Raw genomic sequence first — 24,657 nt, forward strand, 5'->3', positions numbered from 1 at the left:
TCCATGAGGCAATACAAACTTACAAAAGCAACTCATTCTTTTTATCTAACCTGTGTTGGTGCCTCCCTTTGGACAGGAGCCTCCTAAATTCTCAGTGGTTCCCGGAGGGGAGTACAGGCAGGAGGCTGGGAGAGAACTGGTTATCCCCTGTGAGGCAGAGGGAGATCCCTTTCCCAACATCACATGGAGAAAGGTAAGACACCTCCCCCCCTGCTTGTGTATATGATTTGGCAACTAGATTTTTTGAGAGGCTGTGTTTTTGCCCATCATTTGTTTTAAGTTTCTCAAACCTGTGCCTGTAGAAGGTGCTTTGACTTTTACTTAAGCTACAGTATATCATTTTGATTTAATCACATCTAAATGATGTCTATAAAATATGCAATCAGGGGAAGATATTAGTTTTCCTCCATTGGTTTTTTGATTATGAGGCATGCTTTATCCGTCTCATTGAATACTGTCTGATTAGCAATTATGAAATGCATCATTCTGTCTAATTTCAACTTATAATACAAATTGAAAGCCATTATCTTGTGGTATATGTGCAATTGTAGATGTTTGTTGTTGAACAGCCGATTACCCTCTTTGCTGTATTTTAAAGTTGTGACTTGTGAGTAACATGTACCAACCCTTTACTCCCCTCTCTCCATCTCTACTTCATTGGCTGACTTTGTCTCACCTTGGATGGGTGGACTGCAGGTAGGCAAGCCTAGTAAAAGCAAGCACAATGTTCTGCCCCGGGGCAGCTTACAGTTCAAGTCACTCACCAAGGAGGACCATGGGGAATGGGAGTGTGTCGCCACCAACGTTGCCACGAGCATCACTGCCAGCACGCACGTCCAAGTAATAGGTACCCAACATATACACAACTTCACAAACACATTTACATATATAAACCTACACATATTACATGCATTACATGAGAATCTTCTCTAGAGTAGTAGAGTAATTGACAGTTCACCAAATCCCCCCCACTGAGTTACTGTTGTTATGCCTGCCTGTTACATTCTAGCATGGCACGTTTAACACAGTGTACATTTTCTACCCAATGTATCGTTGACTTCAGAAAAAGGAGGCAAAAGCAACATTTGACTTCTAGCCAGTAAATGAAAACATGCTTGCATCTGTTAACATTAGCCTAATGAGCTAGCTAGCGGTTCAACAAGCAATCGTCTGGTTGACTTTTTAATGCTTCAAATTGACTTATTTTCAAAAAAAAAAATCATGTTAAAGGGACTTGAATATAGCTACCTACTGAAATTAAGGCTAAAGCTACAGATGAAACAAGGTATTCTTGACTTTCATGTATGATCAGATTTGACTTTTATGATCAGACAAGCTAGCCAAATTCTGATTGCTTGGCTTAAAATCTTTACCAAGAAAAAGGATTGATGCATGCTTTCTTCTTGCTAGCGTTTTCAATTGATACATTTCATTTTTACAAGAGAAAAAGCTTGATGAGTCTACATTGGTTTGCTGGCTTGTTCCATCACTCAAGTAAATTACATGTAATGGAACACAGCAAGACTACTTTGTGACTAATTTGCCATTTTAACTACACATCCTCACTGCTTCCCCTCTCCGCAGGCACAAGCCCCCACGCCCCCACCAGCATCCATGTGGTGGCATCCTCAACCTGGGCCAATGTGTCCTGGGAGGTGGGATATGACGGAGGCTTCCAGCAGACGTTCTCAGTCTGGTATGGCCATGTGTGAGTCATTCCAGCATGCTTTGCTTCCTGCTTCTTTTTCTTCCAAAACTTCCTTTGTTGTTTCTGAAAATGTCTTTTTCCAGGGTTGTGTTCAGAACAGTTGTTAAAACGTTGAGATCGAAATACAAGGAGATCGAGGTTCAGTGAGTTTTCATCTCTAATCTTGGATTTTCTGCAGGAACGCATAAAGACAGTTGCAACAAACCTGAACATGACCCAAAATTGTCTTTCCTGCTGCTGCTGCTGCTGCCGCTGCCGCCGCTTGTGCTACTGCTACTGCCGCTGTCTTAAATTAACAATACTCATTTAAATGTAGGCCGACTTTAGTCTCAGTAAGCTCTTTGCAGCTGTATCATATAGGGTAAACAAATACAACCTATATAATATTAAGGAAGTCAGTATTTGACAAAAAAAAATGGGCAAAAAACACATTTTACTGATAACTTAATTATTACATGTAATTATTCTGCTTCACACAGTACTATAGAAGCCATGTTGCTTAAATGAAAAATCTCAGTTAGGGATTTGTTGCATGACAAATGTTTCCTGCAACATCAAAACTACTTAAATATAGGCTCTGCTTTATAATCACATCAGGGATAAACAGTAGGAGTGTTGTAGCTGCATGTTACAGTTTTCTGCTTTATCTGGTGAAGTCAGTCAGCGCTGAATGTATGGCATGGGCAAACAGCAATCCGCAAAGCTGAGCGCAGCATGGGCTTAATACCATCAAGTGAAAGTCAAGATGAGAATGAAGTGAAAACAATTCATTCAAGAAATAATCAATTTTGTGTCTGCAATGATGGAACTAGAAATGTATCTGAAATGATTTAGCTAACTTCATTTATATTGCATCGATGTACAGACATCAAATTTAAGTCAACTTTTTCCTCAGTCCTTAAGAAAAAAGAGAAGTATCCCCACTATGTTTTTTTCAAATCCTTTCTGTCTGTCCGCTCACCTCTCCTGACTCGCGTCGTTCAGGCTGAAGAGGGAGCGTTTAGGTCCACATGACTGGCTCTCCATACCCGTGCCTGGAGGCCAAGACTGGTTGGTGGTGCCCGGCTTGGAGCCAGAGACAATATACCAGTTCAGCGTTCTGGCCCAAAACAAGCTTGGCACAGGCCCTTTCAGCGAGGTTGTCACTGTGAACACACTAGGTGAGGATACTTATAAATATCTACGGCTGTTAGACTCAATCAAAGGGATAAAATGATTAATTGTGCAGCTTTATTAATGATCAAATCTGATAATTTTGACATTCTGAGGTCTGTTATTTTTGTGAAGCAGACTGCAGTATAACAGACCTTTGCTAAGCACGCTCTCATCATGTAGGATCAAATCCAGTCACATCAATTCCCAGTCCACATCTCACAATATAAGCTTTGCCAAAAAATGCATTCGTTTTTCAATATTACATTGGAAAACACCATGGAATATTTTTATTTAATGTTCTGATTATATATGTAGAGTGCACAGTTTCAACTGACGCCAGTAAAGAAAAAAAAGTGTAGAAATACAAGGTTATGGCTTAAAAAAAGCAAGAGGTTAAAAACCGCAAAGCCTCTTTTTTTGATGCCCAGAAATGACCAAAATGCTCAATAAGAAGAAAAGGGGAGAGCCAGACAGAGGCCTTCGGGGTATCAAGAATAATTGACAGGGGTCTATACTGTACACTGTCTTTTGAGGGAAATGCTTCATATTACATCTTTTAAACAAGACTTTGTTGAATCACTCTGCATTACTCATAGCAGTGGGCAAAAGGAAATGTACTAGGTCGAAATAAAGCTGTCACTTGAAAGACGAGTGACATACTAATTTATGATTAATATTCACGCTTTATCACCTTCTGTGTCAGCCAAGAAGTAGAACGAAAGAAGACAAAGCATTGAGACAGGGGCTGATTATAAGATAGCATCATGCAGGCCAGAAATGGACTCTCAGGATGCAAGAATGTAAGGATTCAGAGACTAAGTAATGTACAAGATGTATGTGAATGTACATGTGAATATGTTAGAGATGCATTTGATATAAAAGCTTAATCACTTCACACTGTAGTTGTCATACATGTCAGTGTCAAAGTGTAAAGGAGGATGATTCACTGGTATCATGCTGGTGAACAGTACACTGAATACATAACTGAGTTGCTCACAGACACTTTTGTGCTCTTTCAGTATTTCCTATAAGTACCCCTGAACCATTGGTGCTGCTTACCCCACCACGGTGCCTCACAGCCAATCGCACGCAGCAGGGAGTTCTGCTCACCTGGATCCTGCCTGCCAATCATACAGCACCGATCCAGCATTATGTCATGGAGTTCCGACTGGGGGAGCGATGGGAGGTCTTGGACGACAGCATTCCGGCAGGGGAGACGGACCTGCTCGCCCGAGACCTCATCCAGGTAACAGACCGGACATGGACTGTAGACAGAGTGTTAAAGAAGACGTTCATCTGAAGGGATGTCTGGCCTGCGGTGGAGGTTAATTGTATCTTTCAATATGCAGAATCTAAGTTAAGTTAAACACAACTGAAAAGAGAGATTAAAATCCTGATTAAAATTCTGACTACAGCTATTACCTGATTTTACTTTTTAATGTGTAAGACATATATTTTTAGAACTTCTACTATGTCTATTATTCTATTATCATCTTAGTCAGAACATGGCTGTTACTTCAAAGCATTTCACAATAAAAAATAAGTGTTAAGAGTACAATATTTATCAAAAAATTGTCAACACCCCAGCATAAGTTCTATTAAAAGAACACATTTGATTTTTAATTTTCTTTATATTTTGATATAAGAGCTTGATATACATTATAATAAGAAATTGCAGGTGTTTTTCTGATGAAATAAGGCAAAAGAAAGTATAGTTGCAAGCAGCATGAGCAAGTCTTTCAAATAAACAAGATTATAAACACACCACCTGAAAAAGCTTGGCTAACTATGCTTGCTGTTTTGTTAGCAGATTGGCAAACGACTGCTGACACTGTAAGAAAGCTGTGCTGCTTGCTGCACTACAGGTTGTTGAGACACGTTTCCTTAAATGTGAGTTATAATAATCCAAGACCAGTATAGTATAATAAAATCATGAAAATGAGTCCAGGGTTCTAGCATTCCAGAATATCCCTTTAAATAAACATCCAGAAAAGAAAGTTGCCGCCAATAGTATTTGTGGTAGTTATAATTAGTTTTCTCAGATTAAATGTTCCATCATTTAATTTCACTGCTTTGTAATTCACTATAAACTAGCCACAAGTGTTTAAACATTAAAGCGTCTCTTTTAAATTGATGTCTGTGAGGTTTCATTGTAAAACTTCTTGGTGTTTTTAATTGTAGCAACTTGATCCGTGTCTCAAATTATACCGTGTTGGATCCTTAAATTTGTGTGATTTGGTCCTGGAATATCCTTGGAAGGGAATAAAATTTGATGATTTAAGAAGGTAGTTGTCATAGTAACATTGCAGGTGTGCACACGCCGACTTGACTCTCTTTCTGACATCTGTGTTTTACTTTGTGGCATTTTTTCTTCTTGCCACAACACATTGTTAAACCTGAAAAACACACACATGCTTTTACTTCTGCAGAGAGGAGAGAATAGCATCTGGAACATGGAGTCAGAGGCAATGTAATACACTGTAAAAATATGAATAATGTATACAATACGCTTTTTGGATGACAGTGAATTCACTACAGCAGAGAAAAAATCAATATATCCTTACGGATTTATGAGACACATTACTGCTTTTTATGCATTTCACATCTTTGCTTATGTCAGCTAATCTCTGTCCATATAATGTTTGAGCTTTTTTTTTTTCTCCAACTACCACTGTCGGCTCCATGCAGATGCTTTTATCTCTCCTTCCATTGCACAGCCAACACCCACTCAGTCTCTCCAGCTCTCTCAGCACACACACAAAGCACCTCGCTTGCTTAACTTTTTAGCTCTAAATCTCTTACTGCATCAGATGAGGTAATTTGGCCAGAGGGACGCTCTGTTTGGTTGTCTGCGTCTAGGTGGTGCTTTGTTAGGTACCTTTTAAATTCAAAACTCAGTCTTGAGCAAGACACCGACTGGATCCGTGCCAGCTCCACAGCTGCTGTTCTGTAGCTGACCTGCACTGTGGAGCGCAGCCAACACCAGCAAAATGAAAGAGGTTCTAAAAGGCTTAATCTGTTGTTTTATCATGACTTACTCATAGGTGATTTATCAATTTGAGACGCAATAGGCTATTTGAAGAAATCAGTGCAACTGCTCTCTTTTATTTTCTATGGAGACTTTTCTTTTTAATCTTCTGCTCCCCCTTACAATATATCTCATACCTGAAATGATTTTAAATTGGAACACCAAATCACTGATACTTCTCTTAGTTTGATGTTTACAGATATTAAAGTTTCAAACATCTTTTGAGTTTCTATTAGTAAAAATTAGGCAAAGCAGCAGGTGTTTGATATTCTGATGACGGGTCAAGCTTCATAATGCTTGTTTCTACTTTCACATGATGCAAAATTATTGAAAGATTCAAACCCAGATGGATAGACAGCAAACAGATTGAAAACAGTCAAACAAATCCAGGAGGGGCATGCAGGGGAGCAGGTCAGGAACAGGCAACAAAATGTAGACATAGATTGGGCAGACGTTCAGAAGGCTGGAAAGCACAGGCCTGCGCAACACTGTCAATCTGTCAAGGAGAAGGTTGATATGAGCAGGTGAAAATACTGCAGGGCTGATGAGAAGCAGGTGAGCAGGTGAATGAAGGAGTCAAGTGACTTGTGTGAAAGTAAGACCGTAAGGCAGAACTTTGAAAGCCTTTCTAACAGTTCCTGCCTGATAATTCCAAAACCCTAGTCCTAGTGCCGTTTTTCTGTTATTTCTGTGCTGTTTCTCATTATACATCCATGCAGTGAACACAGAACTATACAAACAGAAGTTATACAGTACATGGGTTTTTTATTTATTGGTGTCAAAAAACTGTAACTTTATAAGGTTAATTAAGCAGTCTGTAATGATTTGTTACTGCAAACATTAATAATGCTAGCTAGCTAACTGCAGTGTCACTTCCAGTGAGGGCACAGCAGCGGTGTGCGATTTGTTGGGTTGGTTGGTGTTGCAACTGATTTGAAACATTACATGGTCAAAATGTACAAACTGTACATGTGTTCGTAGCGTACGACATGCAGTGTAATAAATGAAGTGTCCGAATTGAGACACAGAATATTAGTGTCAAATCAAATCAAAGATAACCCTGATCACTATGACATAGCTTCAGGAGTTATCCTTGATTTCCTTTAGTGCTTATTAAACTGATCTTTTTTTTTTTTTTGTATAATTAATGGATTAAATAAAAACCTAAATCCTACCAAAGTTTGCAATGCAAAACTTGTAGTGTCCATTGTGACATACATGTAGGACCAATGATTTTTTATTTTAGATGTTAACGAAATGGTATCAGTCAGTGAGTGATCTCCAAAGCCTTGTCTATCAGCTGAGACACTAACAGAATGAAACGTGACTGACACCACATGACTCTACCCCTGGAATGACCTCTCTCTCTTTCTGTTCTCCTGCTCTCAGGAGGCTTGGTACGAGTTCCGTGTGATGGCAGTCATGGATGACATCATCAGCGAGCCGAGTAACGTAGTAGGTGTGTCCAGCACAGGTGAGACATTTCAACACATGTTGCATATATATGGAATACACATATATAAAAAACAAGATTATACAGTATATGCATGTAAACAAAATATGTAACTGAGAGAAGGAAGGGCAGGTCGACATTAAACTGCTTGATTCAAACCAACCACCTCTGGCAGTAGCATGCATCTCTAACCTCAGGCCATCTTTGCAGTCCTGATCTGACTAGAGGCGGTAGATGTATTGCACACTCAGCAACTCCAACTTTACATTTTTCCCACTCAGCACTATTAACACAAGCTCTCTTTACATGCACACTCCTTTCTACCATCCTTTAAAAGTATGACATCATCCTTGTGTCTGCCTCACGGGATTGTACTGGGCTGCTTTCTGCAAAAATAAATCTGAAATAAAAAGAGAAATCAAAGTCTGTCTTTTCTCGGTCCTTATAATTAGAGGCGGTTTTAAATCTGAAATGAAACCCCTGAAACGTGATGTCACTCCCCTGCAGAGGTCACTGGGTACACATAATTTGATAAGAGCAGCTGTTGGTAGCATTTATAATGAAGAAGGTTTGCAGTGGAAGAACTTTGCTGCCCCCTACTGGTAAAGCTGGAGATTAATGCAATATCAGAAGCTGCTGCTCATTTCTCTGTTGCTCTTGAACTAATTTGACTACTTTGTCGTTGCATATAACACAATTGTATCTTAATTTAATATTTAGTCTAACAAAAACCAAAAAATGAAAGAAACAAACATGCTTTCATTTCCATTTTCGATGTTGTCATAGTATGTCCAAATAAGTACAATACCTTTGATCCCTCACAGTAATCTCAGTGGATAACAACATACAGAAGTATCAAACAGGCATTATAGTGCACATGTACTTACTGCAGCTTTCACTGTGAGATCTCTATGCAGATAGTTTTGGAAGAAAGTTGACTTTCTGCTTCGTCGTCATGGTTTATTGCTTGCAGAAATGTTTATTTTAAAAGCACACACAGTTTCAAAGGTCAGATAGCATCTTATTGGATATGGAAGGACTTTTCTTTCAAAAGGCCCTTCAAAGCCTACAGATTATAGCACAGGGTGTCTTTTTTTTTTTGGTTTGGAAGGAAGAGAAAGAGAAAATAATCTCTAATGCATACCCCCAAAAACAGCCTGATTCAGCCATATTTGAAAAGCTTCCTAATCAGAGAACAGTAGGTTCTTGAGGGAACAGTGTGCTGTTTTTCAGTGGAATCATGTCGGATTAGTTATCTAGAGTAAATAACCTCCCATTATCAGAGCCAGAAAATGAATGTTGGCAATAATGATAATAATAATAATAATAATAATAATAATAATAATAATAATAATAATAATAATAATAATAATAATAATAATAATAATAATAATAATTATTATTATTATTATTATTATTATTATTATTATTTAAAAAATATATTTTAAAAAAGTATTGTGCGGTAAGTCAAGTTTTACCTTGTTTCCTTTATTCTCTGCCACATAAAGTTTACAATTCGGCATCCTAAGTATTTCTTCAAACTCTTCATCTACTGCCACATACAGAAAAATCAAATTTTGTTTGTTTCTCGAAATGAAAGCCAGTTAAGTAAACGCCTCCCCCAGGATGCTTTAGAAAGGACCTGTTTTTCAAATAAAAGCGCCTATAGTAAAACTGTAAAGTAACAGAAAGATTCAGGTTTAGGCTTGTTTTTCAAAATAAAAGCCCCAGAAAACGCAACACATCAGCTACTGCTATCTATACCTGCTTAGAGCTGGCAATATTACTTGTGGGATGGTTGTACAGTGCCAGTCATGCAATCAAAATGTAGCTATCATTAACATGTCCTCATACCTCTGGGTAGGCCAAGTGTGTGTACACTCTGCAGCTGTCGTTCCCTTCGTTGTTGCATCGTTTTCATTCTGTAGCCACACTGTGACTTTACCCAGTTTTGCATCCCTGACTCTCCCCCTCCTCCCCCTGCAGACTTCTTTCCTCCTCCAGAGATGGTGGAGGAACGTGGACTGGCGCGGCCTGTGGTGGCAGGCATTGTGGCAACCATCTGTTTCCTGGCAGCAGCTGTCCTCTTCAGCACTATGGCTGCCTGCTTCGTCAACAAGCAGCGTAGGAGGAAGATGAAGAGGAAAAGAGGTGAGTGAAGTCCTGGAAAATAATGGCTACCATCACAATCACTCCCAATCATTTTTAGGGGGCAATTAAACGATCAAAAATAAAAAAGATTCTACCTAAGTGATTTATGCACTGCACCTCATGCTGCTCTATCTGAGTCTCAGCTTCAGTTACATGATACAGTAGGAAACATCAATAAAAAGTTAATGCTGGAATTAAAATGAAAGCTAAAAGTGGACTGATGACATTTCAAAAAGAGACCATAGCTTTAATCAGTCTCTTTTCCATTTAGTTATTATTATGTTACTCTATTACAAATGCAGCAGCAGCAGCAGCAGCAGCTACTGTGATGTCATCTTTGGAAATTCCAAGTTTCCATAAACCTTTGTCCAATCTTCTTTGATCAGTGTTGTTTATCATTATAAATATGAGGTGCGGGGACTTTGAAAATGAGTCCCCGCACCTCATGAAAAATCTGTTTCCAAGTTGGTAAGTTTGTTACAGTTCTTAAAGAATACCTCTAAAAGATGAGTGACATACTAATTTGTGATTAATATACCAAAAATTCACCTTCCTTATCTCTCTTTCTCCCATCCCTTCCAGACCCCCCTCTATCCATAACGCACTGCAGAAAAAGCATGGAAACTCCGTAAGTAGCACACAACATCGCTTCACTGCAATACACAGTGATCTACAGCCAACCCATAATCAAACAGCAGAGCATTCAGCATTCATTTGATCCCTGATCAGAAGTGTAGTTGTATGTCTACCAAAAATAATTGTAGTCAACAAAGCAAGTACTTCTATGTGACATTGCATGCAGCAAACAGCAACCTTTGTGTGTTATGGTTGGAAGGACTGACAAAGGAATGGATGAATTTAACAATGCTGCTCACCCTAAGTAATAAAAGTGATATGTTTCAATTTCACAAAATACACTCCAACACCTACTTAAAATTAATCGAAATGTCAAATTAAGCTCTGTTAGCTTAAGTTATAATGACATGACCTTAGTAAATTTACCTCTGAATGTGAAGGATAAACATACACAACTGGAGGCTGGCTTATATAGGGAGGCACTCAACCTTTACATACCCCGATGTGAACTTTACAGCAGCTCCATGTAGCTAATTTCCCCATTCATGTCAACTGCGGTGAATTTTTATATACAGTTGACATTTTGGAATATAAAATACATTTTGAGGCTTGCTTTATATCAAATAAATTGAACAATGAGGTGGTCAAAAATATTAGCCCCCATGATGGGGTGGTCAATAATATTACCCCCCCCATGTGAATTGTTGCTTTCAAAACACACCTAATTAACCAATCAGCTTTCAAAGCACACCTTTGCAGTCAATTGGCTTCATAACAACAGCTGAGCATTCAATCAGCATAAAAGGACTCCAAGGAACAGGGCACTTGAACACATTATTGAGAGGGACTACTTTTACTCACCTTGCCAAAGACAAAGGAAATCAGTCTTGAGCTCATGGCATTATGAAAAAAGAAAATTATGTTGAAATTTTGAGGGATAATATGCTGAAATCTGCTCATAGTCTTAGGTTGTCGCTGGGTCTTCCAACAAGACAATAACCCAAAGCATACATCGAAATTGATCCAACAGTTCCTGAAGGTGTTTCAATAGAATATCCTAATCAAACTTAGTGGACATTTTTTCTTTGTTATTTTGGAAACAACACTATAAACACTTGTTGTTAATGGTCATTTCCATGGAGAAATCAACAGTTTTGTCTAATTTCATAAGGGGGGCTAATCATTTTGGCCTAAACTGTAATTCACCTGTTTTTAAATATTTTAAGGCTTAGGGTTATAGATTATTAGGGTGGATGCTGCTGTGATTATGATGATTGTGTTCATTCATACAGTTGGTCAAAGGCTGTTTGGTTTTTTTAGAATCAGGGGAGCTTCATAGTGATATGTTTTATCTGAAATTTGTTGATGTGATTATATAATTGTTAATAGCCGCCCTGTCAAGCTGATACCGGCTGTTTTCATTTTGGCAGTGATGTCAGTACCTAACTCCCACCTTATCCGGTCTTATCCAAAAATTGCGGACAGAGGTAGACCCAACTGCTGAAACATGCCCACCTAGCTCAAAGCTAAGAGCTAGATTAGGCAAACAAGCTAGACAATTTTGCTCTGTAATTTGCTTAGCAGCTAACCCAACACATTCATGACCTAACTTGCGTTCCTGTTGCTCCTGGTTCATACACCGTCCTCCCATCCCAAATAGCTCAAGGTAAGTTAACTTGAAATGACAGTAATACTTGGAATGTACATTTCTGTTACATAATCTTAAAATGCTTCCTAGTTATTTCAATTTATAATTGCAGCACATTTAAAAATTGGATTTTGTTTTCAAGCTATTGTAACCATGTAAAAGTATACCTGTAATTAGATGTTCACATAATGTTACTTACGATTGTTTATTTGTTTTTGCTTATTTTACTTTTAATAGCTAAGATGCATTATGATGGTAGCTAGTTAGAGTTCTTACTATAGATGTTTTTATTTATATTTCCTTGCATTGATACATCTGTGTATTGCAGTTTGCTTTAAAGTTTGTAATTCCACACACCGCTATTGCAAACACTTCACATATGTATGGTTACAGAGGTCTGCAGGGGACTATAACTGATCTACTAGTCTACTGTTATCTAAAGCTCTGTGTGAAATCGTATTGAATATGACTGTTAAGAATGAAAAACACTTATTATGTAATTATCTTTATTACAACATATTTATATCTTTTCAGTTCAGGTCCTCCAGGTCAGGGCCACCTTTGACGTCTCCACCAGGCCTGCAACACACAGCAATAAACTGTACGGGAGTCCTGCTTAAGTTTAGACACGTGAAAAGAAAACAGAAACAAAAATATTTCAAACACTGTTGTTTTTATCTGAGGTGTTGATTCCATTTAAAATATGAAGTACTTGGTTAAAGTATGGTCAACATGAAAAACTTAGCAACCCTTTATAACTTGATATTTTTTTATTGTTAAAAACATTTATTAATCTTGTTTATATTTCAGCCATATTCACAGTGTGGATAATTTGAGTGCCGACGTAGACTGAGGTCCAGTCCTTTCATGTGACTAAATGTATTTACTTATACATTTTAAAGTGTGAAATACTATCCATCTTTTTGTGTTTTATGTCCTTTTTTGTTCATCCTTAATATCCACTGCTTCTCGTTTCAATAAATTATATGGTATATGTACTGGTTTTGTTCTTTGATTTTCACTGTTAGATCTCAAATTCAAATCTGACTATTACTGACTATCATTAGTTTGTGGTGTTGTAAACCCTGTGGTCGTCCCCAGGCTGGGGCTGGGCCGCATGTCGACTTTTTAAGGTAAATCGGAAGACGTAGCTATAGTGTTAGCTGGCTAACAGCCAATTGTTGACAGTCTGTTGGAATCGCACAGCAGGCCATAGTATAGTAATCCAATATTTGCACGAAAAGTAGAATCCTGCCTGCACCACATACGTCTCAGAGTCTTTATCCACACTTAATACAGTCTATGGTACGCCTGACAGTCCAGTTCTCATAAATGAAACATTTCCAAAACATGTTAAGAGAATAGCATTTCCTTTCGGCACACCTTATCTTACTAAAAACCCTTTTGGCCATACCTTAATAATTCTTATACTAACAATGATGATCTCAGACAAATGTCTAATAGGATAAAATTATGAAGGGATAACAGTTTGGAAGGACATGGATTTTAACTGCAATTTGACTTTTGGGCAGCCATCTGCAAACAAAGACATTCCCATTTCTATTTGAAGAAAGTCACATATATCCTATTTAAGATAACAAAGAAATAATCCTCCATGATAAACAAAGGGGAATAGATAAGTAACGGAGAACTTATTATTCATTGGATCTAATCCGTTGTTAATTCAGCCTTACAGTTTATACTCTCTGTGTGAAATGTTGCTGCACACTGCTGTGATGGTAATGACAGCATGATTGCAGATGGCAAAAGTTCCATCCCATTATTTCCTGTCTTTTCATTTCTTTGTCCTTATGTGACCCTGAAATCAATCCAATCCACCATCACAAAGGACACCTAGGGTCATTTTGACATGTGATAGCAGCAAGAGCACAGGTATATCTAATAACATTAATTGTACTTTATAATCGGTATTGGAACACCTGAATGAAATGTATCCATCATTTTGTTACAACTGCATTACACACGTGGAAATGTACGCCATGGTCTGTTCCCCTCAGATGAGCGAGGCCTGAGTAAGATCTATGATGAAGAAGAAGAATCAGAGGATGAAACCCTCTTTATTAGTCACATACATGCACACAGCAGAGCACACACAGTGAAATGTGTCCTCTGCATTTAACCCATCCTAGTACTAGGAGCAGTGGGCAGCTACTGTGCAGCGCATGGGGAGCAATGGGGAGGGGGGGATTGGAGGTGTCCGGTGCCTTGCTCAAGGACACCACAGCAGGGCCTAGGAGGTGAACTGGGACCTCTCCAAGTAGCAGTCCACCTTCCATATTTTCAAGTCTGTTCGGGGACTAGAACCGGCGACCCTACGATTCCCAGTCCAAGCCCCTACTGACTGAGCCACTGCTGGAAATGATCATCCTGTGGAAGTGTTTTCAGAAGGACACTCCCCTGCACTGGTTATCTTTAAACTGCTGGGCCATTGTTCTCCGTTGCTTTCCATTAAAAGCACTGTTTTAATGATTGACATGTTCCTCTCTCACCACGAACACACCACAGTATTTTATCTAAGGTCATTTTAACTCACACCATCAAAATACCGTTACTTCACCCAAGCCTGAAAATACCAATGCCTCGCACATAGGGGGAATTTGAATAGGCTTTATGGCCATTTACCTCATTAAATGGAGATCTGTCTCCAAGTGCATCAGTCACATCTCTACTCGTATTCCTTCCTTCTCTTGCCTTTTTCTGTTTTTCTTTTCTAGCCATTCTTGTCTTCAAGATTTTTCTCCAGTTCTCAGATTATCTCTGTGACTTCCAAAATTCTCTCCCCATTTGGGTCTTTTCCAACCAACTAAATATTTACTGTTGCTGTTTCAGACACACCTCTCGTTGACAAGCTTCCTGTTAACCTCCATACTCTCCTCACTTCTTACTGTCTGATCTCCCCACTTCTACAGGAGTCCAATTAGCCTCATTCCAAGTGTTGAACCCTACTGGGAGGGGCTGGACGCAGACAGGTACAGGGCTCAACTTTCCAGTCCTCAGTGAGTGTGCCAACCATTGTCGCTTGTTCTTGCACACTGTTTACCCCCTTTTGCACTTTGGCTCAACCCCCAGATCCTCAGACTCCTGACCTGGCTGCATGCATCCGGCCAAAATGTCCCCACAATGCAGCACAACATTTGTGGTTTGGGTTTTCAATGATCAAAGGTGAACGATCTCCATCATCAGAAGATGTTAAAACAAATATTTCAGCCCTGATTGTTAGGGATTTAAAAAAGAAATATCATTATCCATCTTGCAATGCAGAATGAGAATCAAAGAAACATGACTGCATGACAAAATCTGTAAGCCAATTTCTCTTAGTTTAAGACTTAACACCATTACTATTCAGTAAATGTTCATTATGCTGTATGTTGTTCTCTAAGAGGATCTTAGTGCTACCCAGCCTTCATGTATGTATGCTATTAAAAAGGTAGGGCCAGTGGACTGTTAGCTCAGCTTAGCATGAATAATAGAAGCAGACATAATAATTTATGTATATCTTGTTTATTTGTGAGCTTTTCGCCTTAGCCAGTCTATCTGAATTCATCTGCTTCTAGCATTAGTGCTAAGCTAACCTTACTACCTCTTTGTCCTTGCTTCGTGGTTCGTATATCAGTGTGGCATCACTCTTCTTATCAACTTAAACGTTTGCCAGGCTCTGAGATTCTGTTATTCAACTCCAATCAGACTAATGATCCTTCCCTGTATGGTAACGGTGATTCATTTCTTGAAATATCAATGAGACCAAGGCTAATCATGAAATTGAAGTGAAGTTAAGAGTTTTACTGTGGTAAATAACATCATACACTGCATCCACGTGTAAGGTGTATATTCAGTTGCTTTAAAAAAAATATATATATATATATATTTAAACAAGAGGGACTATTTAGAGCAGTGCAATCATTCAATAGATGAACGTTTTACCACAAAACTAAAACATGTTAACAAGACCATGGCTGTCACCACATGTTTACCATACTGGTATGAGAGAGTAGCATTTTTTCAAAATGTCAAACTTTTCCTTAAAATTAATAATTAATAAATCATATCTGATGTTTGAGCTGTTTATGTAACCAGGTCCTTTCTCACTCTTTTAATCACTGTTCACCCCCTCAAGTGGCCTGAATCATTTTCTTTTCACACTTTAGAATTGAATGACTTCACTCCTATCCCTCTCTTATCCCAGATGCTGTCACAGACACGTTTTCTATTCTGCCTGTTAATCCCTCTTTTTCCATTCAATGAAAATGTTGAGTTCACAAGTTTTAATTCTTAGCTTATAAAAATTACAAGATAAGTACCAACTATTAAACACAAGTTAAATCAGTCGCAAAGGTTTAAAACAAGCCCACTTGTACCCTGATCACCTTACCCTTTTGACCCCTGTTTAAAATTAGTTTTCTGATAAAAAGAATATTATAACCATTTAGAATGATGGTCAAATCAACACTTTTTCATTAAGAATACCATACCATTATTTATAATTGTTACATTGTGTGAGATTTTTTATATGAGCAGAGTATAAGACAAGCATTGTTGTTGTGATTTTACATTATTATTAGCAGGTTATGAAGACAAGCCACTTCACATTTTATTGTCTTTGTAGGCTAATAAATCAGAGGTACTTTTTTACATAAACCATATCTGAGAATCCATTCCTCAGCCATAGGAAACAAAGTTGGAATATCTATTATATGTATCAGTGTTTTTTCAGTGTAAGATGCCTTTATACCTCTGTGTATTCAGCAGGGTGTATGCAGGAGGGACTTAGAGTTGTTGTATATATTGTACATATAATGGCGTTTATCTAGCGGTAAACACTGAAGAAAAAACATGTCAAGCTATGTGGCGTATCAGAAACAATGCGCGACGTGTATAATCACAGAGGAGAGAGCTTACCTGATGCTCCAAGGGGGCGTGGCCAGCTTCAGGTCTGCTTAAAGCGACAGTCACAGTATCAGCACTTCAGGAACAGGGCTGAAATAGAGGGGTATGAGGCATGGCTACAATGGGTGATCTGGTATTTTCAGCATAACACTTCACAGACAAGTTTTGTATAGATATTGCCCTACAATATATTGGTCAAATATAGCATAATTAGGGACCTTTAAATCTCCAAGCTGTGATTTGTAATGTCCTCACTCTTCAGAAGGGTGGAAGGAGAGTCTTTAATTGAAGGATCTTTGGCTTGTGGAGCGTCTCGTTCCTCAGCCTGACATCACACCACAGCCTTTCATTGCTCAATCCTAATGCTACATTTTTGTTCAAATATAGTCTTTTGATACTACATGGATACTCACGTTTTGGCCTGTGGTCTGGAAAGCTGTTCTTCCCAAGACTGACTCCCAGATTGACTGGAGAGGATTGGTCAGACAATTTCCATTCCAGCCATCCTGACCTTTTCACCAAGAGCATCAAGTAGTGCACATGGCACAAAATGAGTCTTCCTTCCAGCGCTGACACAGAAGAGCAGAGTTGGCATATTCACATATTAACTCAAACGTGTGCCATACAGAAACATACACTTTCATTTCAAAGCCATTCTTGAAGCGAACATACTTTATGTTAGGGTGTTTATATCCATATGCATACCCATGTTCGTTGTTATTATTATACATTGTCAAAAAGTTAGGTGAACTCTAGGAAAGAGCTGCAAGCAGTGGCATTGCGTGACTTTTTCTTTAGGTTTGGCTACAGTCCTATAGGTAGGTCTTTATATTTTGTCTGCTCTTGTGTTTTTAACAAGAACGGACATTAGTTTTAGTATTTACAAAGTATTTTTCATTTCACAGAAACCTTGGGAATCATGTGTTTTGGACGTTCTTATCATACTTTCAGTTTATTTGTGTATTTAACAACCACTCCCAGAATCCACATTACGCCACAGAGCCCTGGCTTTTGGTCTTTTCTTTGTGCTCTACTCACAACTTTTGAATTAATTAAAATGTGATGTAGTATATTGGATTGAAACGGTTGAAAGTCTATCACTTTCCAAATATTTTACCATTCAGATATCTAGAGTGAAAGGCTCTGTGTATGTGTAGCTGGTTATTGTTCTCTTTCTCTATTTTGTTGTGGAAATGCATGGGATGGATAAACTGTATGTTAGATTTTCACATTGGTCCATTTAGTGTGTCATCATTTAGTGTATGTGTCTATGCAGCCTGGTGTTCTAACAATGACATTCTCATACAACTAAACCTTAACTAAATAGTCTATATAATTTTGGGGGGTAGTAGCCTAGCATAAAAACATTTGTGTGGAAGACAGTGGGATATACAGTATATGTTGGTCAAACACTGGACTTTTCAGGAAACCAGTGTTTGGTCGCATATGAAGCTAAGAAAAAATGTTGCGTTGCCTAAACAACAATACAGATTTAATGTGCTTGGTAAGCTTCACCATGTTTGAGTGTGTGGAGGCAATGCTTCAATCAGAAATACTGTATAATCTGAATAAGGTTTTGAGATCCTCTACTAAAGTGTTTAAAATGGCTTAGTTTTAGTCCAACAGAAAATATTATCCCATTTCAATGCTTATATGGCCAATATGGAAAGTAATTTTGAATAAGATGTTTAGGTGGTGTTGCAGCAAATACAAATACGTTTATCATTTTTAGTATTAAGGAAAATCAGAAACTGATTTTAGTCGTTATTTATCTCTATTTCCTAAACGGTATTTTCATATTCAAGACTTTGGAGGTTTATGAGATTCTTATCATTGTATTAAGATGTTGCAAATGGCAAAAAGTTAAAAAACAACTTGTTATTTGTATTCTTAATTGTACTGCAGAAAACATATTTTGCTGGATATTTGTTTACTATTGAATCAACCAGAAGATTTTAGGCTCATAGTCCTGTAAATGAAGTGCAACTTTCACTGATGTTTTTAATGGCTTCTGTGTTTTTTATAAATCATTTTCTTGTGAAAGATCTGTTGTCATTTTTGTTTAATTGTGGCTGAATTTGTTTTCAGCGCCATCAGTAAAGCTTTGTGCAAAGTACTGGCTATTTGATCATTTAAAGCTTCACTTATGTCTTCTTTTCTCTAGGTCGTCTTCAGGAAAGTTGAGCCCGGAGAGCATTCGTTCAAAGGCATCTCCGTCAGAATCATCTGAAGATAGTCATGACCAGCGGGAGGGAAAGAAACCAACCACTGTTCCGGGGAAGAGGGAGGAGTTGTCTTTATACAAGAAGACGAAAAGAGCAATAACAAGCAAGAAATACGGCATGTCCAAGCATGAAGCTGAAGAATCACCAATTGAACTCATTAGCCGAGGCCCAGATGGACGCTTTGTCATAGATCCCACTGTTGCAGAAATGTCTGTAAAGCCCCGGCGAATTGAGGGCTTCCCATTTGTGGAAGAATCAGATCACTATCCTGAATTCCGGCAGTCAGACGAGGAAAATGATGATCCCAGGTCTCTGCCCCCAGTGATGGCCCCTTTACGACCTCACCAGATTTCCCCGATCTCCAGCCAGGAATCCTACTTGCAACCTCCGGCCTACAGCCCTCGTTTCCAGAGGCCGTTCGAAGGTATGACCATCATGGAAAGCAGTCGGCTCCAGGCAACGGGGCAGATCCGAGGTTCTCTCCACCACAGGGCTTTCTATGGCTATTTAGGCCACCCTGGGGATCATGACCCCCCACCTCCTTTTTACATGACTGATACTAGCCCACTCAGTTCTGTCATGTCCTCCCCTCCTTACCTTGCTGAAGGTCCTTTTGGTCACCCCATGATTCCTGAAGAATGCAGGGAGGGTGATTTTCCACAATATGCTGTCCCTGGTTTCCCACTTCCTCTGACTATCACCTCTTCCTCTCGTACACCCGAGATTTGGCAAGGACTGGATTTCACCTTTGCAAGTCTGGAGGGTCCCCAGTTCATTTTCCCACCGCACCACCCTTTGCATCTCCGCCACGACTCCCCCTATCCTCCTCCACCTCATGTTCTTCCCCTAAGTGCTTTCCAGCCCTCCCTTCCAATGCCTACTTATCCAGCTGTCCTGCCACTGGAGGCCCCAAAGAGCCGCTCAACTAAGTCTCCCAGCAAGGCCAAGCCTCATGGCTCCCCAGCCAAGCATTTAGCTATGCAAGAGGCACATTTAGGGCATCTAAGACACACAAGCCACGGAATGGGTGTGCCGGTTTTGCCTTACCCCGATCCAATGGCCCATATTGTACCTAGTGCATTCAGTAGCCTTGACACGCGATGGTTTGAAACCACCCCTCGTTTCAATCCTAGACAGGCTAGTAGGGTGGATTCTGGAATGCATCAGGTGGTCCTCCAGCCCTCCCGACTCTCGCCCCTTACCCAAAGCCCGCTTAGTTCTCACGAAGGCTCCCCAGAGATTGTAGTACGTCCAAGGCCACGTCCCAACATTGTCCAACCTCGCATACCACCAGAGATGTCTGAGATTACCCTCCTCCCTCCTTCCACAGCCAGCTTCTCAAGGAGATCTTCCCCCTCTTCCTCACCTGCCCATGGCCAGGGTAGCAGGAGAGCAAGTCCCAGCTACCGTTCCCACATAGCCTTTGCCACTTCTGCAACCAGCTACCCAGCTTCCCAGTCCCCGTCACCCCCCATGGAAAGCAGCAACATATTTGGGCAGATGCCATCTCAGAGGAGGACTGAGGAGGGGATTCTTCCATCTGAGCCCTCTCCATCCCAGTTGTCAGCTTCAGGGTAGGTGCATTAGGCATGCAGAGAGGGATACCATATGAGTCATCTGCCCCAACCCATAATGCTTTAATGTGTAAAGCTGCTCTGACATTTTGGTTACTGAAGTGATGTCTAATATCTAAGAATTGTTTTAATTATCACTGCAGCAAAGTAGTTTGATAGTTAAGTTGCTTCAAATATATATATTTTTTCTTCTAATTCTCATTTCTAATAACTTATGTGAAAAATTACAACTGTATTTATCCAACTATGGAGGTTCAGTTAAGTTCCAATTTGGTCAATGCTGCTTTTCATTTCAGACATCAAGGTATTCACCCATTGAATCTGTGAAGCATTATTCCAAAGGTATCACCTTAAAAAACATTGCATTTACTACTTTTACAACTAAAGGTAAATTGGACCATGATGTCTTTGTTGAATTGGCAATAAAAATGCATTTGCTTCACAGATTAGATTTCAGTACGTTTGGGGACAAAGTTCAGCTAAAGAAATAAAATACATAAATGATGGTGCTCTGTGTAATGTCTTCGCACAAGCCCCTAAAATACAGGGAATTTGCAGACATCACCACAGGATCCCTGTTTTTCCATCTGTATCATGCGTTACCCTGCTTTCACCTAACAGGAGGAATCCCATAATATTCATCCAATGGATTCCCCAGACAAAACAAGCACCCATTGTTATGTCTAGCTCCAAGCCTATGAAGATGCCTTTATCATGCAGATGGTTGCTTTAAGAAGAGTTCATCTTGGCAGGCCCTGCGGCCCATCCTCGGCCTTAGTAACCTGACTGTATGATCAATTCTCCCTCACCTTCGAACCTCTCAGATTTGTTCCTATCCTCCCTTCCCTTCCCTTTCTGTAACCCTCCTCACCCCAAATCCTTCAATTGCCTCCAGGACAACCCCAGGTCTGACTACCAAGGAAAGGTTGTTGGGCAAAGTGTGTCACAGGGCCTGTCCGCTTCTCATGTACTGCAATGTCTCCATCATTATCAAGTAGGGCCAGTATGGTGGTTCTTGATGGCTCCTGGAGTCTTACCTGCTTTGTTTTTGATTGATCTCAGCTATCTGGGCAGCGTTGTTGTGACCAGGTCCTCTACACAGCAATAGGTAAGGGTTGGATCCATGTCTGAAAGGGGGGGGTTAGCAGGTGGGACTTTTTTGATCACCTCGTCCTTTAAAGGGGAATACTAGACTTTAAGTCTTTGTTTGATTTGTTCCTTACTTCAGTCAACACATGTAGTTCATTTCAGTTCTTTCCTTTTTCCTCTTTTGTTAAAGTTTGTTAAGTTCCATAGTCTTCAGTACATTATGCATTTTGATATGCATATGCCGTCATAGCTAATAGATCAGGTCAGACATGTATCGCCAACATGATTTCATGCTTGAGTGGTTTGCTAACTGACTATGTTCATAGAAAAATCACCCATAAGTAAGACAATAGAATAGTAATCAGCATCAAACCAATTCAAATATGTATTGAAGAATGTATTGGCAATTGTGAAAATATGTTCAGAAAAGGTCACACATTTAGTTTTAGTTAAATGTTTTTTCATTTGTTTTATGCACCTTTGGTCTAGAGATAAAACCACAATTAAAAGTTTTAATTTCAGAATTCAAAGCATATCTATAAATAAAGTAATTACGTCCTCATGGCGATGTCTAAGCCTGCTACTGGCAGCAAACTTTGCGAAAAGTGCAAACAAGGCCCTCAATGCTAAACCAAAGGGTGAGACTTGCGTTTCCACAAGAACATTGTTGGTCAGAACCATACAAATATTCACATGTACGCCCAGCTGGCCTGGATACATAGCACAAAGAAACAGCAAGCGGGAGGTTGACTTAATTCTCTGCTAAAATGCACAATACTCCAATACCTTTTTACGCAGCAAATATTTTTTGCTCGTATGTTAATGTTCAGAATTACATACTGATAATCTGTAAGATGTTTTCTGTGTTCAACCCGCCAAAAGTTAAACCGTTGTTTATACAGATGTACGCCCCTTAGGAGTTCTTCAATAATGAAATAAAGTCTTGAAAGCGTAATGTAGATTGATAGTAATATGTAAGAGCTCAGCACTCTCCTGTTTATTTGAAAGCACAACTGCCTCTGCGACCTGAGACAGACAAATGGTAGTAAACCTTAGATAGGTGGGAAAATTGGTGTATAGCTCAGTGCAATTTAAAGCAATGCAAATCGTGCCCCACTCCCTTTTGGGAGTATAAAGCTTGGGTTATAAGTCCTGCTTTTTAATAATTCTAAAAAAGAAAAAATGCCTTGCTTTCTGCTTATCACATGGCGATGCCTTTTGTTAGCAAACATCTTTCCCATTCAGCCGTCTTTCTCAGGAAGGTATCAATTGCTTCTTAATCCTGTCCAATTTCTTATATGCTAATGCCGCTCAGTATGCAGCTCTTAACCTAGCCGTATTAGAGGTTCTCCCTCGCCACTATAAAACTGAATAAAACTAAACTGAATGCAAAAGAGATTATCAAGGATAACATTGAGGCGGTCACTTTTGCAGAATGCTTGTAGTCTTCATTATCAACTATGAGAGAACCTTGTGTGGTACATCCAGTAGGCCGGACACAGGCACCTTTGGTTGTGCCTTTGGATGCTAAGTGGTTACCACTTTTTTTTGAAAAAACTAGTCCTCCAATTCACTATCCAGCAAGATATTGTACTGATATTCATCAGTCCCTGGTTACCCTTGTCATCTCATTCCTCCTTGTCTAAAGATGAGCCTAGTAGGGATTTGGAGGAACAATCTCATCCACCTCTTAACCCTGGCCAATGGCAAAGAGTAATCCTAACAATAAAGGTCACTTTAACACATGATATTATACCTATATGAAGAAACGGCCAATAGCCCACAACATGGCCCCACAAATAGGTATAGATGTGGATCTACATCCAAGTGCTTTTTAACAATGTTTCATGATTACAAACAAATATGATATTCAAAGCCGGTATGGTCACCAATTTATGTTGGTGTCTTGTGCCTTTCTGTAGTGTGGCATTATGTGTATTCATCAAAGGGTAGTTTATGTTTACGGTGATATAGACATTTTTTATTTTCATATAAAACTTTTCCAAATCAGTTTTAGCATTCTCCTCAAGCGTGACAGATTTGATCACTTGTATTTTACAGATGCTTGTATTGTATGACACCAATTGAAAATATGTGCGGACCAAATATCTAAGAAATATTTTTTAAGATTTATATTACGACAGTAACTTAAGCTGTGTGTCCACTGGAAGGGATCATTCACAGCTATATTTTTTGCATTAACATTAAGGGAAGAAATGCTGTTGCATGTTCTTAGCAGTGATGAAAGCTTAGCATGTGTTCTCAGCGCAGCAGTTTCAAGAAGTTAAGGATAATCCTTGGCTTTGTCAAAATGTATCATATTCGGTTGTAAACAGAACGCGAGCAATAGGAGGAGTCTTGACTAGCACTTCCCGCAAGCATCTCTAGCCTGGATACGTAAAAGAAGAGTCCTGGTGGACACATAGTATTAATGCCAGGTATAAAGCATCTGTATAGAGCACGCATCAAACCATCTACTGTAAGTGTACAAATGGCCCTTGTTAAGTTTGGTCTGCAGAACAGCTCCTCACTACTATGTGAAGCAAGTGTCCAGCCAAAACTGCTTATGCACTTCTTTTTATCCTAAGGAACAAATATTTTGCCAAGGGCTTGCAGAGGGTGGACACACAGGGGGCTTTAGACCCACTTTATGTGTGAAGGAACTGCCCAGTGCTTTTGAATGTATTCCCCTTTAAAGTCGTGTTTCATGTGCAAACTGCCATGCATGCCATCGCTAAATATTGCTCCTTCGTTTCCAAAAAAAAGGAAACAATTATATGGATAAATTCTTGTTACATTTGTTGTTCTAGTGCTTCGCTTTTCTTTGGCTTATTTTTCATTATGTGACTGTTCCCGAGTAGTCATTTTCCCCTCCCGCCATCTCTCCCCCTGTCAGCATGGTGAAGCCCATTGTAGACAGTACCCATGTCTATGAATACATATTGATGATGCTTTGTTGCTCAGCTGTGATTCTCCCCTCTACTAACAACCTTCGGTTTCTCTCTGCAGCCACGGTTGGAAGATGGCCTCTCTGTAATGCTTATTGTTTTCTGTGCCTTGAGAGAAGTGTGTGTGTGTGTGTGTGTGTGTGTGTGTGTGTGTGTGTGTGTGTGTGTGTGTGTGTGTGGTGTGTGGTGTGTGGTGT

General features: G+C 39.4%; 1 protein-coding gene across 1 annotated transcript in view; it reads left to right on the plus strand.

Annotated features, from left to right (window-relative positions):
• The window catches only part of LOC134872766 (protein turtle homolog B-like), an 86,847-nt gene that overhangs the window by 54,073 nt on the left and 8,117 nt on the right, over window positions 1–24,657 (plus strand). Inside the window, exons 10-18 of the mRNA XM_063896197.1 lie at window positions 77–193; window positions 697–847; window positions 1,585–1,696; window positions 2,693–2,868; window positions 3,883–4,109; window positions 7,281–7,365; window positions 9,331–9,495; window positions 10,078–10,123; window positions 18,789–20,423. Of these exons, the coding sequence (XP_063752267.1) occupies window positions 77–193; window positions 697–847; window positions 1,585–1,696; window positions 2,693–2,868; window positions 3,883–4,109; window positions 7,281–7,365; window positions 9,331–9,495; window positions 10,078–10,123; window positions 18,789–20,423 (2,714 nt within the window). The remainder of the gene's footprint in view (window positions 1–76; window positions 194–696; window positions 848–1,584; window positions 1,697–2,692; window positions 2,869–3,882; window positions 4,110–7,280; window positions 7,366–9,330; window positions 9,496–10,077; window positions 10,124–18,788; window positions 20,424–24,657) is intronic.

This window comes from Eleginops maclovinus, chromosome 11 (assembly GCF_036324505.1).
Source record: "Eleginops maclovinus isolate JMC-PN-2008 ecotype Puerto Natales chromosome 11, JC_Emac_rtc_rv5, whole genome shotgun sequence".
NCBI classification, from domain to species: domain Eukaryota; kingdom Metazoa; phylum Chordata; class Actinopteri; order Perciformes; family Eleginopidae; genus Eleginops; species Eleginops maclovinus.